General features: G+C 47.8%; 2 protein-coding genes across 4 annotated transcripts in view; both read left to right on the forward strand.

Annotated features, from left to right (window-relative positions):
• The window catches only part of LOC137612432 (acyl-CoA-binding domain-containing protein 5-B-like), a 7,948-nt gene extending 6,605 nt beyond the window's left edge, over positions 1-1,343 (forward strand). For both annotated transcript variants that reach the window (XM_068340959.1, XM_068340960.1), the window contains exons 11-12: positions 653-765; positions 849-1,343. In XM_068340959.1, coding sequence (XP_068197060.1) covers positions 653-765; positions 849-861 — 126 coding nt within the window. In that variant the 3' untranslated portion in view covers positions 862-1,343. The remainder of the gene's footprint in view (positions 1-652; positions 766-848) is intronic.
• Positions 1,344-9,998: 8,655 nt separating this feature from the next.
• The window catches only part of LOC137612781 (ATP-dependent zinc metalloprotease YME1L1-like), a 28,378-nt gene continuing 20,824 nt past the window's right edge, over positions 9,999-17,552 (forward strand). For both annotated transcript variants that reach the window (XM_068341490.1, XM_068341491.1), the window contains exons 1-2: positions 9,999-10,164; positions 11,335-11,544. In XM_068341490.1, coding sequence (XP_068197591.1) covers positions 10,138-10,164; positions 11,335-11,544 — 237 coding nt within the window. In that variant the 5' untranslated portion in view covers positions 9,999-10,137. The remainder of the gene's footprint in view (positions 10,165-11,334; positions 11,545-17,552) is intronic.

Below are 17,552 nucleotides of genomic sequence, written 5' to 3' on the forward strand. Positions count from 1 at the left end.
GTTTGACTCTCTTGACTTTTGTTCTGAAACAGTCGTTGTAGTAGAAGTACTTTATTTTTATACTGCTAAAGTTTCAATTGTAGTTATTTATTAAAAAATGAAACATTTTTATTGCCTAAAATCTTTGTGCTGTTTTTATCACAATTATAATAAAATAACTCGGGGTGGGGGGGGGATTATTCAATGATCATGACATGTCCAAGCAAAAAGTATCGGTATCGTATCGGTATCGGTCGATACTACCCTGTGTTTACTTGGTATCGGATCGATACTGTGACGGAGGGTCTCTACCGCTCCACCACAGTACCCCCCCACCAAGATCCACCGGGTTCTCACAAAACGGACGGCCCATTTTCCAAGAGAACTGATTGGTCAGTAGGTGGGGCTGTTATACCTGCTGAGCTCTGATTGGTCAGTAGCTGGGGCTGTTATACCTGCTGATCTTATCCTGAACTTATCCTGCTCCGGAGCAGGTTAGGTGTTCAGCATAGGTTACCGTGACAACGTAGCCCGATAGAAAGTCAGCCACCTTTATGGTACCGAAAAGCCAGGGTTAAGCCTGAAGTTATCTGGCTAAGCCGTGATCCAGCTTTAGGGTACAGGCCTCTGGTGAACGAGTGTGAACGTGTGGGTGTGTTGTGGTGTGTTTCAGGGGGCGGGGCCGTCCTGGTGGCCCTTTGATCTCCGTCCACTCACGGTGCTGCTGGCTGTGTGGCCTCTGGCTGCTCATTGGCTGGTCCAGGTGTATCTCCAGAGGAGGACACGGTGAGGACCCGTTCTGTGGGTGCTTTAGCGCCCTGTTGGGGGGGGGGGGTGCATTAGATTTACAGTTGTTCTCTGTCTGCCAGGAGGAATCCCTGATATAGGGACGGGGGGCGTGGCCTGCAGGAGGCGCTGAACCTGTCCTGCATGGGGGGCATGGCCTGCAGGAGGTGCTGCCCCTTCACCTGGATTGGGGCGTGGCCCTGCAGGAGGCTCTGCACCTGTCCTGGATGGGGGGCATGGCCCTGCAGGAGGAACCTGACGGCTCCAGACCTGTTTAGGCCTTCAGAAGGAATAACACTACACTGGATTCCTGTTAGGTAGCTTAGCAGTAGCATTAGCTGCCCCCCCGCCCCCACACACACACAGCAGGACTTCTTTCAGTAAAGCTTCACATCTGAATCTGTGAGTCTCCACAGGTGGACATCATGACTTATATTTATGACACCAATTACAGAAACGTTTCAGGAGCGTTTCTGATTCACAGACATCAAACCATCAGTGAAGGAAGAAGATCCTCCTAAAATACCAGCTTTATACCATTATTATTAAAGTACTATTATTATTAAAATGCCATTATTATTGACATACCATTATTATTAAAATACTTGTACTGGATATGTCTTGGGCCTATTGATAACCATTGGTGGCCGAGCAGCAACGTCTGACTCTCTAGCAGTCCAAAATGATCCAAGTTCCACAAAAGTTTGTAGCAAAAAATAAACCAAGATTTATTACAAACTAAAATTAATACAAAAGCCCAGAAGATCAAATGTTAAATTCAAATAAGGATTGCACTGATAAAGTTAGAATTTACAAAGGAGGATTAGTCTAATCTAAAGCTTGGAGGTTGCTGCAGTTCTAGCCTCAGCATTTGTCTACCCTAACAGACAATACTGCAGCTGCCAGTTCCAGTCTGGGAATGGTCATGTGCTTCGAGGGGGCTACTCTTGCCTTTCCTAACATGAAAGATACATGTATCTCTCCTCTGTCATTGATCATTCTAAGGTAGCTTACTGCTCCAAGCCCTGTCTCGCTGGTATCAGCAAAATGATGAAACTGAAAGGATTGTGGCTTTCCAAAGTTACTGGGTTTGATACAGCGGGCAACACTAAAGTCTGACAGTTTGGGAAGATCTTGAACCCAATTCATCCACTGCCTAGACTGATCTGTGGGTACTGGCTCACCCCATCCATGGCCTTGCCTACAGAGCTGTTGTAACAGTTGTTTGGCTGGGAGAGTGAGAGGCGCTAGAATACCAAGTGGATCATACACAGAGCTCACCATTGACAGAATACCTCTGTGTGTGTGTGTGACCTTTCAGTGACCTTGATGTCAAACCTGAAGGTGTCATCCTCCACACTCCACTGAAGTCCTAGTGCACGGTCAGTGGGAAGTTTGTCCAGATCTAATGATTTGATGTCCTTCCCTTGGTCCTCCTCCTTTATGTTATAAAACACAGCTGTTACTGTTACTCACCCACTTGGTGAGTTGGAATCCTCCTTTGCTGCACAGCTCCGCTAAGTCTACTCTCAGCTGCACTGTTTCCTGTACTGTGGGCAGAGAGGTTAGACAGTCATCCACATACTGTAGAAATTCCTCCGTATGGTGTTGTTTACCTGAGCTCTGATGTGGGAATTGTCATCAGCAGTCCTTCGCAGGGCAAAATTAGCACAACTCGGGGAGGAAACAGCTCCAAACAAGTGCACCAGCATGCGGTGGTCTACTGGATCCTGCTCAATGTCTCCACCTGACCACCACAAAAAGCGCAGGAAGTCTATATCTGACTTTGAGACTTTCACTTGGTGAAACATGGATTTTATATCAGCCAGTAGTGCAACAGGCTCTAGTCTAAACCTGAGCAAGACCCCTGTTAGTGAGTTGGTAAGGTCTGGGCCACGCAAAAGTTCAGAGTTGAATGATGTGCCCTGAAACACCGGACCACAGTCAAACACCACCCTAAGTGTGTTCTTTTTGAGGTGATGGACTGCATGTTGTGGGATATACCAGGTTCTTCCATCAGTTTGTTTTTCCTCTTCCTGGGGGACCACCTCAGCATGTCCATTGGCTAAAACATCACTGAGAAAAGCAGTGTACTCTATGTGGAAAGAGACATCTTTCTTTAGTCTTTTCTTGAGGCTCATGAGACGGCATGACTATGTGGCGGTTGCTGGGCAGTTATAAATCATCTTTCCTGAAGGGCAAGTTTAGAATGTAGTGTCCGTCTACTAGTGTGACTGACTCAGTAGCAATTTTGAGGAACTTCTTATCCTCAAGTGACATTTCATGCTTTTCCTCGGATGCCTTTTCATTAAAGTCGTGATTGTACTGAGTAATCAACTGCTGCTCTAGGTTTGCTACAGAGATTCTGTTTACTGTGGTAGACCGAGAGACAGTGTCGGTACTAGACTCACCACCTCTTAAGGGACCATTGACTACCCACCCCACTAGGGTCTTCACTGCATAGGGTCCCTCACCCTGACTATTTATGATTTCCCAGGGTTCAATAACCTTTGAGGCGTTTGCTCTCATCAGTAGCTCAATGCTGCCATCTATATCAGGCATGTCAACATTTTGCAGATATGGCCATCTAGCAAAATAGATAGATAGATAGATAGATAGATAGATAGATAGATAGATAGATAGATAGATAGATAGATAGATAGATAGATAGACAGTAAACAGTATAAAATTAAAATATAAACAGTATAAAATTAAATTAAATCCATTTAACCCCGTGCTGACCTCGCCCCCTCCCCCCCGCTCCTCCTGAGAGAGTCATTGTACCCCCTGATGGCACGGGGCACGAAGGAGGACCTCAGCCTTTCTGTGGAGGCGCTGTGTGACAGCAGTCTGTCGCTGAAGGTGCTTCTCTGCTGGGAGAAGGTGGTGTGTAGGGGGGGGGGGCTGGTGTTGTTCATGATGGCCTTAATTTTAGACATGGTCCTGCTCTCCAGAAGCATCTCCACAGAGTCCAGGCTCAGCCCGACCACTGAGCCCGCTCTGCGGATGAGTCTGTTCAGACGGTCCATATCTCTTTTCCTGGCCCCCCCACCCAAGCACACAATGGCGTATGACAGCACACTGGAGACTACGGACTGATAGAACATGAGAAGGAGCTTAGGACAGATGTTGAAGGAGGCCAGCCTCCTCAGGAAGTACATCCTGCTCTGCCCCTTCTTGTACACACAGTCCCAGTTGAGTGACCAGTCCAGTCTGCTGTCTAGCTGCAGTCCCAGGTACTGATAGTTTCCTACCCCCCCCACCTCACTGCCCTCCATGATCACTGGCTGTGGAGAGGGAGGTGCCCGCCGGAAATCCAGCACCATCTCCTTGGTCTTGGAGACGTTGAGCTGGAGCTGGTTCTGTTGGCACCACTCCACAAAGTCAGCCACCAATGCCCTGTACCCCCCCTCATACAGCCACCAACGCCCTGTACCCCCCCTCATACAGCCACCAATGTCCTGTACCCCCCCCTCATACAGCCACCAATGCCCTGTAACCCCCCTTATCACCCTCCCGGATACATGCCACTATCGCGGTGTCATCGGAGTACTTCTGTATGTGGCATGTATCAGAGTTGTGCTTGAAGTCCGATGGTCTTGTACCTCCTCCAGTGGAAGAGGTACAAGAAAGCGTCGTCAACCCCAACCTTGGCCTGATAGGCGAACTGGAGAGGGCCCATAGCACCCTGCACCTGTGGATGCATGAGCTCCAGGACCAGTCGCTCTAGGGTCTTCATTACGTGGGAGGTAAGAGCGACCGGTCGGTGGTAGTTGAACTCAGTAAGGTGTCTTTTCTTGGGTACCGGGACAATGTAGGAGGTCTTCCACAGTGACAGGACCCTCCCCAGCCGCAGACTGAGGTTGAACAATCGCTGCAGGGGGTCCCCTAGTTCCGAAGCACAGGCTCAGAGGAGTCTTGGGGAGACCTTATCTGGTCCAGCCGCCTTATAGGGATGGAGCCTCCTCAGTGGTGTCGTCACCAGGTCTGCAGTGATGATGGTCTCCGTCGTGGTGGGAGCAGGAGGTCGTGGCGAGGTTGGAAGTCCAGTGGTTGAGGTGGGGCCGTTGAGCTTCGCAGTTCTTGGAGTGGGCTCGGGAGAAGTGACAGGGGCAGGGGTGGAAGGAGAAGGGGCAGGGGTGGAAGGAGAGGAGGCAAAGGAGGAGGGAGCATCAGTGGGGCGGTCTGCAGGACCGGAACAGGCCTGGGATGAGGAGCCGGGAGTGGTGGGGGAGCTGAACCGATTGAAAAAGCTGTTTAGTTCATTCGCTCGTTCACTGTTCCCCTCCACAGTGCTGCGCCCTTTCCCGTGTCCGGTGATGGTTCTCATCCCATTCCAGACCTCCCTCACCTGGTTGCGTCCCAGCTGCTTCTCCAGCTTCCTCCTGTACGCCTCCTTGGCCTCCCTCAGGCAGAGTCTCACTTCCTTTTGGGCCTTCCTCATCTCCTCCTCGTTCTTGCTCCTGAACGCCCGCTTCTTCCTGTTCAGGACAGCCTTGACTTCCTTGGTTACCCAGGGTTTGTTGTTGGGGTAACACCTGATTGTCCTGACAGGGGCCACGGTGTCCACACAGAAGTTCATGTAGTCTGTAAAACACTGAGCTGCCCCCTCAATGTCTTCCCCATGTGAGCCCACAATAACATCCCAGTCGGTGGTCTGGAAGCAGTCCCTCAGCATCTCCTCTGCTTCCGGGGACCACCTCCTGACCTGTCGTGTTGTTGCTGGCAGCTGTTTCACCAGCGGGATGTAGGTGGGCTGTAGGTACACTAGGTTATGGTCTGATTTACCTAGTGGGGGGAGGGGGGTGGCGGTGTATGCCTCCTTAGCATTAGCGTAGAACAGATCGATGGTTCTGTTCTTCCGTGTGGGACAGTCTACACACTGGACCATTGTGGGGAGAGATGAGTCCAAGGTGACCTGGTTAAAGTCACCGGTTAATGACGAGCGCCTCCGGGTGCCGGGTCCGAAGAGCAGAGGTGGTCCCACAGATGGTCTCTCGTGCCGTCTCTGGGTCCGCCCGTGGAGGGATGTAGACGGCGAGGACAATAACGTGTGAGAATTCATGCGCCAGGTAGTAGGGTCTGATGCTAACAGCTGTTAGCTCCAGATCGCGGTTGCACAGTGTTGATTTCACCGTCACATGTCCCTGCTTTGTTGTCAGTAGTGACTGGCATCTCTTTTTGCGTAAACACATCCGGTAACTGCAGAAACTGTTTCCCTTCTTTCCAGACACTTCTACTCCTGAGACCACATACGTTGGTACGGACTTCTTCTGACTCATAGTTTATAGCAAGATGTTGGTTCTTTTGCCTTTGATGTTTAACTGAGACACGAGGCGTTCTGTACAGAAAGTAGCTGAGCTACCGGGGTCAATAAAAGCATAGACAGGGACGATCGTATCTCCTTTTCTAGCTTTAACTTTCACAGGCACTACTGAGAGGACATTACCGGCCCCAGTACCGGCCCCAATGTGCCCACACACTTTGGGGTGCATCTCTGCTGTGTCACTCTTCTCTTTTTGCTCAAACTGCCCTATGTGAAGAACACTGGGATGCTGTTTGGAGCAAACTGCACAGCTGAGTCTGTGTCTACAGTGTTTGCTGAGGTGACCAGCTTGCTGTCAACGACCAAAACAAATTCCCTTTTCCTTTAGGAAATCTATTCTGTCTTTGTGTCTGTTCTTTCTGAATTGATTACACTGATCCAAAGTGTGCTTGCTGTTGCATAGGCAGCAAAGTTGTTGTGTGTAATTGTTCTCAGGTTGCTGTAGCTGAGTCGGAGTAGTGGTGACACAGGTTGCAAAGCTGCTGCTGCCACTGGACCTGCTCTTGGCTCTAGTGGGGTGTGTTTCCTTTGCTCTGGGAGCTCTATCCTGGATGTCTCCATATACTGGGTCAGAAACTACTCTCACTTGCCTCTCCAGAAATGCTACAAGATCTATGAATTGAGGTCTGATATTTTGCCTCTCCTGCAACTCACACACACTGGCCCTCCATCTCTCTCTGAGCTTATAGGGAAGCTTCATGACCAAGAGTTTCATGTTTGATGACATGTTGATTTCATGAGAGTATCTCATGTCCTCCATGGCATTACTGCAGCTCCTCAAAAATATTGTAAAGGCTTGTAATGCTTTTGAGTCCTCTGCTTTCACTGAAGGCCATTCTAGTGCTTTCCTCATGTAAGCTGAGCTGATTTTGAACTCAAACAAAGATCTTGCTCTTTCATAACCTTTATCTGGGTTCATGTGGAGACAACTCCTAACAAGATCTCTGGGGAGGCCACTAGTATACTGATCAAGGAAGTACAGCCTATCTGCACTATTATCAGTCTTGCTTTCAACTATGTGTTCAAAAGCTCTGATGAATGGCCTATAGGGCAAAACATCACCATTGAATATTGGAACTTCTCTTTGAGGGAGATTGTGTTGTTTCATTAGAGTGGTTGTCCAATCAGGATGTCCACTAAACCTTCATGACTCAGACTGTTCTGTGATGTCACTACTGGTTGGTCAGAGGCTGATGCTTGAAGTAGAACAGCACTAGGGTTGAGAGGACTGGATGTCTGAGCTGAGCTGGTTCTCCTTTCTACACTCACTCTCTGCATAGGGATAGGTTGAAAGTGAACACCTTCCTTCTGGCGAACATGTGGAGTTTTCAACATTGAAGGGCCTTTGCTAATCCTGTCTTCACTTGGTAGGGCTTCAGCTGGTGGCTTACCTGGTTCTGGCTGCTGATCAGTAGTGGACCCAGCTGTTTGGTCACCACAGACCCTTGTCTCTCAGCGGCCCTGAGAACTGCCAGCTTGGATGCTGAGGCCGCTAGCTGCATTTCCAGTTCCAAGGCTTCACGTTTCTCCTGCAGTGCTTGTATTTCTTTATTTATGTCATGCTTTACTTTCATTGCTGCCACCTTGGTCATGATGGCTGCTCTTTCCGCTTCTGCCAACACCCTTGCGAATGTAACGGAGCTTACTTTGGACTTACGACTAGAAACTTGTGACACACTGTCTTCAGGGCAAACCTCAGGCTCGGATTCCTCATCACACTTGGGTTCCTCAGCAGCTGTCTCAGGAGCAACTTCCTTGTGAGTTTCAGATCGGGAGGCCCCACGTAGCCACTCATGCACAAAAGAAAGAAAACTGTTAGTATCAGCCCATTTGGGTTCGGCCCATTCACAATCATCCTTAATTGCTTCCTCTTCTGTCAAAACTTCATGATAGGCTTCATGTATAGTTTTAAAGTCATTCAACAGTTGTTTAAACTTAAGAAGATTTTCTTTGACTTCTTGCACACATGTTGCATCCTCCATGAGTTCTACCATTTTATTCTTTCTTCTAGTTATATGTGCCAATTTTCCTTGTCTGGCAAGTCTGAGTTTAGTTGCACGCTCAGTACGTTCCCTCTCTTCCATTTCTGTGTTTTTGTATGAGACCATGCTTTCCTCCTCTTCACTTCTCTTTGTTTCATCTGACATACTTGTATTTTAACTGTTACTGTATTGATTATCCAAACAATCCACTCCTATAGTAGACTCTTGATATTTGAACAGATCCACAGTATAATCCACTCCAATAGCAGATTTCCTTAATTCCTTTCCAATATCAAAGCATGCTTTTGAAATTCATAGAGGGAGTACATCACCTCAAACAATGCAGCCATGTGCTGATCCATACATCCAGCTCTCCATGTCCAGTCCAGTGTTTGGTCTTGGAGTTCTTTACTTCCTTGTTGAATGGAGTCCTTTGTTTGTTTGTTGAAAGCAGTTCTTCTTTTCTTGATGGAAAAAGTCTTTGACTTGTGTACTGGATATTTCTTGGGCCTATTGATAACCATTGGTGGCCGAGCAGCAATGTCTGACTCTCTAGCAGTCCAAAATGATCCAAGTTCCACAAAGGTTTGTATCAAAAAATGAACCAAGATTTATTACAAACTAAAATTAATACAAAAGCCCAGAAGATCAAATGTTAAATTCAAATAAGGATTGCACTGATAAAGTTAGAATTTACAAAGGAGGATTAGTCTAATCTAAAGCTTGGAGGTTATGCATTGAGTGTCAAAGACTGTGTCTTCCTGCTGCGACCACGCCCTCCAGGTAGGATGACTGGACCTTTATGCTCCAGTCCAGCCTCTAGATGGGGGTCAATCTGGGTATGGCTCAAACAGAATATACTGTATACGAGTTCATGCAAACAAACATACACTTTGGCTCCTACAATACTATTACTATTAAAATACCATTACTATTGAAATACCATTATTATTAAAATACCATTATTATTATCAAAGTACCATTATTATTAAAATATAATTATAATAATAACAATTATTATGATTAAAATACCATTATTATTATTAATAATAATAATAATAATAATAAAATATCATTATAAATAAAATACCATCATTATAAATAAAATACCATGATTATAAATAAAATACCATGATTATAGATAAAATACCATCATTATAAATAAAATACCATCATTATAAATAAAATACCATCATTATACCCTAAACCAGAACGTCAAAATAAATGACAAGAAGCAGCTGCTGTGGATGGATGATAAACACACACACACACACACACACACACACACACACACACACACACCTACACACACACACACACCTACACACACACACACACACACACACACACACACACACACACACACACACACACACACACACACACACACACCTACACACACACCTACACACACACACACACACACACACACACACACACACACACACACCTACACACACACACACACACACACACACACACACACACACACACACACCTACACACACACACACACACACACACACACACACACACACACACACACACACACACACACACCTACACACACACACACACACACACACACACACACACACACACACACAGACACACACACACACACACACACACACACACAGACACACACACACACACACACACACACACACACACACACACACACACACACACACACACACACCTACACACACACACACACACACACACACACACACACACACACACACAGACACACACACACACACACACACACACACACACACACACACACAGACACACACACACACCTACACACACACACACACACACACACACACACACACACACACACACACACACACACACGAGCGGAACCGGACAGAGCGGAACATGTTTCCACACGGACACATCAAAGCGACACGTCCTCGTCCGTCACTTCCGGTGTGCTGGGCTCGCGCTGCGGTGACCTGTGATGTCCGCTGCGTAACAAAGTGAACCCGCTCCCCCGGACGGACACGAACCGGGACCGGCGACCCCCTCCTGTGACGTCAGACAAACGTCATCATGTTTTCTCTGCCGCTCCAGCCGCAGGTGCGACAGCTAAGCTAACGTTAGCATCGTGTTTGTTCCGGGCTGACTGGACCGGGACCGGGACTAGACCGGGACCGGGACTGGACCGGGACCGGGACTAGACCGGGACCGGGACTAGACCGGGACCGGGACTAGACCGGGACCGGGACTGGACCGGGACTAGACCGGGACCGGGACTGGACCGGGATTAGACCGGGACCGGGACTAGACCGGGACCGGGACTGGACCGGGACCGGGACTAGACCGGGTCCGGGACTAGACCGGGTCCGGGACTAGACCGGGTCCGGGACTAGACCGGGTCCGGGACTAGACCGGGTCCGGGACTAGACCGGGTCCGGGCCGCTCCTCCCGGTGTGCTTCCGTCACGCGCCACACTGGTGTGATGACATGTCCAGACCTTGTGACGTCACAAACTCAAGCAGTTGTGGTGACGACCGGAAGTTACGGTGTTTGTTTGTTTGTTTGTTTGTTTCCGCCGTCGTCACGAGCTTCAGTTCGGTGTCTGTGAAACAGTCAGGAACCGCTGTGACGTACTTCCGGTTGTTCAGCGTGGACCGGAAGCTGGGGGGGCGTAACCTCCTGAGCACCGAACCCTCAACCTGTGTTTGTGTGTGTGTGTGTGTGTCTGTGTGTGTGTCTGTGTGTGTGTGTGTGTGTGTGAGTGTGTGTGTCAGTGTGTGTGTGTGTCTGTGTGAGTGTGTGTGTGTGTGTGTGTGTTTGTGTGTGTGTGTGTCTGTGTGTGTGTGTGAGTGTGTGTGTCAGTGTGTGTGTCATGTGTGTGTGTCAGTGTGTGTGTGTCTGTGTGAGTGTGTGTGTCAGTGTGTGTGTGTGTCTGTGTGAGTGTGTGTGTCAGTGTGTGTGTGTGTCTGTGTGTGTGTCAGTGTGTGTGTGTCTGTGTGAGTGTGTGTGTCAGTGTGTGTGTGTGTCTGTGTGAGTGTGTGTGTCAGTGTGTGTGTGTGTCTGTGTGAGTGTGTGTGTGTGTGTGTGTGTTTGTGTGTGTGTGTGTCTGTGTGTGTGTGTGAGTGTGTGTGTCAGTGTGTGTGTCATGTGTGTGTGTCAGTGTGTGTGTGTCTGTGTGAGTGTGTGTGTCAGTGTGTGAGTGTGTGTGTGAGTGTGTGTGTGTGTGTGTGTGTGTGTGTGTGTCTTCTCATTGATTGTCTCTGACCTCAGGTGACCTTACCTCTCAGCCACTTCATCAACATCCTTCGCTCCATGAAGAACCTCGGGAGCAGCAGCACCTCCTCCCCCTCCTCTTCCTCCTCCTCCTCCCCCTCCTCTTCCTCCTCCTCCTCTTCCTCCTCCTCCCCCTCCTCCTCCTCCTCTTCCTCACCATGGAGGAACCAGGAAGTTGCTTCAGACGGGTTCCTGACCCACATGGAGGTAAGTTCAGCCATGACAGGTGTGTGTGGAGCCAAACCCACAGAGCTGCTCCGTGTGTGAAAGAGTCCACAGACGTGTTCACGATCCGTGTTCCCATCCGTGTGTTTTTGTATCTTTGATGCACGTTTTCTTCACACGTCCATCAGACAGCATCTCTGCGACTCCGATATTTAGAATGACAAAATCGATGCACCTTTTTCTGTGATAAAATATTTTAAGTTAAAAAAATCAAAAATATTCAAAATTTTTTAATTTCTCCACTTAGAACTCAAACCTATAAATCTCCATCATGTTTTGATCTCAGGTGAGTTTCTGGTCAGGAGACTCACCTGAGTGATTCAAACCAACCAAACAGAACACGTCTGCTGGTTTTACACGCTGCAATGAGAGTTAGTCCCACAATGTAGCCACAAGAGGACACAAGCCAGTGTCTTATTGTGCCGGTCCCAAGCCCGGATAAATACAGAGGGTTCCGTCAGGAAGGGCATCTGGCGTAAAACTTTTACCAAATCAAACATGCGTATCAAACCTATGACTTCCATACCGGATTGGTCGAGGCCCGGGTTAACAACGACCACCATCGGCGCTGTTGACCTACAGGGCGACGGTGGAAATTGGATTACTGTTGGTCGAAGAAGGAGAGGAGGAACACCAAGAGTATAGGACTGAGAGTAGGGACGTTGAATGTTGGAACTATGACAGGAAAAGGTAGAGAGTTGGTTGACATGATGCAGAGGAGGAAGGTAGACATACTGTGTGTCCAGGAGACCAGGTGGAAAGGTAGCAAGGCTAGAAGTTTAGGAGCAGGGTTCAAGTTGTTCTATCATGGTGTAGATGGGAAGAGAAATGGAGTAGGAGTTATCTTGAAGGAGGAGTTTGTTAGGAATGTCCTGGAGGTAAAAAGAGTGTCGGATAGAGTGATGAGTCTGAAGCTAGAAATAGAAGGTGTGATGTTCAATGTTGTTAGTGGGTATGCTCCACAGGTAGGATGTGAGCTGGAGGAGAAGGAGAAATTCTGGCTGGATTTTGATGAAGTGATGCAGAGCATACCTAGAAGTGAGAGAGTTGTCATTGGAGCAGACTTCAATGGACATGTTGGTGCAGGAAACAGAGGTGATGAGGAGGTGATGGGCAGGTTTGGCTATAGTGAATACTTTCTTCCAGAAGAGGCAGGAACATAGGGTGACCTATAAGAGTGGCGGTAGGAGCACACAGGTAGACTACATCTGGTGTAGACGGTGTAACCTGAAGGAGATCAGTGACTGTAAAGTAGTGGTAGGTGAGAGTGTAGCCAAACAGCATAGGATGGTGGTGTGTAGGATGACTCTGGTGGTGAGGAAGATGAAGAGGACAAAGACAGAGCAGAAGAAGAAATGGTGGAAGCTGAAAAAGGAGGAGTGTTGCATGACTTTTAGGAAGGAGTTAAGACAGGCTCTGGGTGGTCAGGAGGTGCTTCCAGATGACTGGACAACTACAGCTAATGTGATCAGGGAGACAGGTAGGAGAGTACTTGGTGTGTCATCTGGAAGGAAAGTAGATCAGGAGACTTGGTGGTGGAATGAGGAGGTACAGGAGTGTATACAGAGAAAGAGGTTAGCTAAGAAGAAGTGGGACACTGAGAGGACTGAGGAGAGTAGACAGGAGTACAGGGAGATGCAGCGTAAGGTGAAGGTAGAGGTAGCAAAGGCCAAACAAGAAGCTTATGATGACTTGTATGCTAGGTTGGACAGTAAGGAGGGAGAGACTGATCTATACAGGTTGGCAAGACAGAGAGACAGAGATGGGAAGGACGTGCAGCAGGTTAGGGTGATTAAGGATAGGGACGGAAGTCTATTGACAGGTGCCAGTAGTGTGATGGGAAGATGGAAAGAGTACTTTGAAGAGTTGATGAACGTGGAAAATGAGAGAGAACAAAGACTAGAAGAGGTGACTGTTGTGGACCAGGAAGTAGCAAAGATTAGTCAGGATGAAGTGAGGAGGGCATTGAAGAGGATGAAGAGTGGAAAGGCAGTCGGTCCTGATGATATACCTGTAGAGGTATGGAAGTGTCTAGGAGAGGTGGAGTAGAGTTTCTGACTGGGTTGTTCAACAGGATCTTAGATAGTGAGAAGATGCCTGAGGAATGGAGGAGAAGTGTGCTGGTGCCCATTTTTAAGAACCAGGGAGATGTGCAGAGTTGTGGCAACTACAGAGGAGTAAAGCTGATGAGCCATACAATGAAGTTATGGGAGAGAGTAGTGGAAGCTAGACTAAGGGCAGAAGTGAACATTTGTGAGCAGCAGTATGGTTTCATGCCAAAAAAAGAGTACTACAGATGCAGTATTTGCTTTGAGGATGTTGATAGAGAAGTACAGAGAAGGCCAGAGGGAGCTGCATTGTGTTTTTGTAGATCTGGAGAAAGCTGATGACAGGGTGTCCAGAGAGGAACTGTGGTATTGTATGAGGAAGTCTGGAGTGGCAGAGAAGTATGTTAGAGCGGTGCAGGACATGTATGAGGACTGTAAGACAGTGGTGAGGTGTGTGTAGGTGTGACAGAGGAGTTCAAGGTGGAGGTGGGACTGCATCAGGGATCAGCTCTGAGCCCCTTCTTGTTGCTATGGTGATGGACAGGCTGACAGACGAGGTTAGACAGGAATCTCCATGGACTATGATGTTTGCAGATGACATTGTGATCTGTAGTGAGAGCAGGGAACAGGTGGAGGAGAAGCTAGAGAGGTGGAGGTTTGTCCTGGAAAGGAGAGGAATGAAGGTTAGCCGCAGTAAGACAGAGTACATGTGTGTGAATGAGAGGGACCCAAGTGGAAGAGTGAGGTTACAGGGAGAAGAGATCAAGAAGGTGGAGGATTTGAAGTACTTAGGGTCAACAGTCCAGAGCAATGGAGAGTGTGGAAAAGAGGTGAAGAAGCGTGTCCAGGCAGGATGGAACGGGTGGAGGAAAGTGTCAGGTGTGATGTGTGATAGAAGAGTTTCAGCTAAAAGGAAAGGAAAGGTGTACAAAACTGTGGTGAGACCAGCGATGTTTGGTCTAGACCAGTGGTTTCATTGAACCCTAGGGGTTCCGTGAGTCGGTCTCAGGGGTTCAGCGGAGACGGAGGTCAAGACAATACACCCGACACGATGTGTCGGGTATTTTTGCCGAACATACACAAATCACTGTCCCTTTGACACATAGTGTCAATTCATGATGACCCACCCTCTTAGCCATCACTGGCTGCAGGTGATCATGTGACGCTACATCGATTAGCCTACTTGTGCTACATGGGATTTTGCGCACTCAGTAGTTGATTTATGTCTGTCGGGTAGAGGTAAGATCGGGTCTAAAAAATCCAGCCTGACCTGACCCGAGCCCGCGGGTATTGTTATTGACATTCTGAGCCCGACCTGGCCTGAATTTCGAGCCAGGCTTCGGCTCAGGCTTAAGATCGAGCTTAAGATCTTACCTCTACTGTCACGATGGTACGTCATCTGATTGCTTTCTTAATATTTTAATTCATAGTAACTATGTTGAGCAAAAAAAGAAAGTGGTCGGACGAATATGTGCAACGTGAATTTACATGTACTGTATAACGGAACGTGATGGGAGTCAGGGCTAGCACCAGGAGCTAGTGTGACTAATCACTGGCTCCTTGTAAAAGAATTGAGCAAGCCACAAAAAGCCACTGTGTCTAAGACAGTGGTGCAGCATGCTGACGACCAACACTCATCACAAGGGGGCGTTGGGGTTATATATCTCCCAAAGGGGGGATCCGGGGGTCCTCCCCCGGGAAGTTTTTTAAAAAATGGGGTTATTTTCCTGCATTCTGAGGACAAAATCTTGTGTTCAGTTTACCTCCAAAAAGCCACTAAAGCCAGCAGCTGAAGCTGAACTCTCTTTATTTCTGTCCTACTTTATGCAGGAATGAATGTGAGATTCAACCATTGAAAACTTCATTCACTCTGAAGATACAGTCAGACTAAATATTACTCAGTGTTTACTGGTAGTTTACTGAGACTAGAAGACATTTGAACTCTGACCACCACCAACACCATTGGTATGACAGAGTTTAGTTTAGTTTAGTTTGTTTTATTTAATTCAATAACATGAATTTTCATTTCAATTTAAAAAGACGTATAAAACATCAAGCGAGGTGAAAACACATTTACATCATCGCTGGTTATTCCTGCTGGTCAGAGGGAACAAAAGTCTAAGACTACGAACAAGTATTGATAATATCTTTCATTGACCTTCTGATCGGTCTGTCCCCCCCCCTCAGCATTCACCATTTGTTTATTAATGAGGACTTTAACACAAACTCTACTAGAAAACACTGGATTCTTTTGATCGATGGTCCTCTCCTTGTCGTACACCGATTCACGGGTTTGTAAAAATAGAATCTTTTTGTTTGTCATTGGACGAGAGGAGGTCATGACCCCAGTGCATATTTAATGGTCGGGAGCGTTCGGGTCACTTCGGCTACTTCTGTTGGCGCACACCGACAGAAATAGCTGCGCTAATGAGAGAAAAAGTTCGCTCGGGGATTTCTGTGAGTCCGAAAAATTTGTAAGTTTTAGCCTTTTTTTCCTAAAAATCAATCAATCAATCAATCAAGTTTTATTGATATATCTCTTAATCATGACAGCAGACATTTCAAAGCGCTTTAACAGACAGAAACCAACTGAACCCTCCAGAGCATCAGAGACAGTGGAGGGAAAAACTCCCTCGATGAGGAAGAAACTCCGGGAAGAACCCAGACTCTTTTGGGCGGCCATCCGCCTCGACCGGTTGGGTGGAAAAGAAATCAAAGGAAGATAAGAACAGGGTCAGAGAGAGAGAGAGACAGAGAGAGAGAGAGAGACAGAGAGAGAGAGACAGAGAGAGAGAGAGACAGAGAGAGAGAGACAGAGAGAGAGAGACAGAGAGAGAGAGACAGAGAGAGAGAGACAGAGAGAGAGTGAGACAGAGAGAGAGACAGAGAGAGAGAGAGACAGAGAGAGAGAGACAGAGAGAGAGAGACAGAGAGAGAGAGAGACAGAGAGAGAGAGAGACAGAGAGAGAGTGAGACAGGCCAGAGAGAGACAGTATCAATATGGTTCAGGTTGATAAAGTCAAGGCACAACTACAGCTGATTGGATGACTGTATGGAGGAAGGAGGAGGAAAGGAAGCAGGACCCCAGCCGATGGATAGTTGAGGGGGGGTGCTGGTGGGCTTGGAGGATAAGGTCCACAGCACATGGAGAGATGGGGGTGATACTGGTGGGCTCGGAGGTGCAGGTCCACAGAGGAAGGTCCATGGCGGCTGGGCGGATGAGGGGTGGAACAGTAAGATGACACCAAGGAAGAGAGGCAGCAGGACCCCAGTCGATGGTTAGGTGGGGGGTGATAACTGGTGGATGGGAGGTGTAGGTCCACAACAGATGGTCCACAGCGGTCCACAAAAATAAGCACGCTGCTATGGCTACACAGGCTAAAAACCTTGTAGCCAATATGGAATTTACATGCCTCTGTCGAATGGCTAGCGCAAGCCCAGGGAGTCAGCGTTCTGCATGATTTGCAATGTCAAGTTGGGCAACTCTAGTCTGGCACTAGTAAAAATAAAGGAACACTTCCTTAAGCTGATGGAAAACAACAGAAACAGACTTTGGTGTGAAAATGACATCAGAGTAACACTTTCCAAGGTAAAGCCACGCATGTTCGATCTAACCCAGGTTAAGAACCACTGGTCTAGAGACAGTGTCCCTGAGGAAAAGACAGGAGACAGAGCTGGAGGTAGCAGAGATGAAGATGCTGAGGTTCTCTCTGGGAGTGACCAGGATGGATAGGATCAGGAATGAGTCCATCAGAGGGACAGCACATGTTAGAGGTTCTGGAGATAAAGTCAGAGAGACCAGACTGAGATGGTTTGGACATGTCCAGAGGAGAGATAGTGAATATATTGGTAGAAGGATGCTGAGTTCTGAACTGCCAGGCAGGAGGCCTAGAGGAAGACCAAAGAGGAGGTTTATGGATGTAGTGAAAGAGGACATGAAGG

The sequence above is a fragment of the Antennarius striatus genome, chromosome 18, assembly GCF_040054535.1.
Source record: "Antennarius striatus isolate MH-2024 chromosome 18, ASM4005453v1, whole genome shotgun sequence".
NCBI lineage: Eukaryota > Metazoa > Chordata > Actinopteri > Lophiiformes > Antennariidae > Antennarius > Antennarius striatus.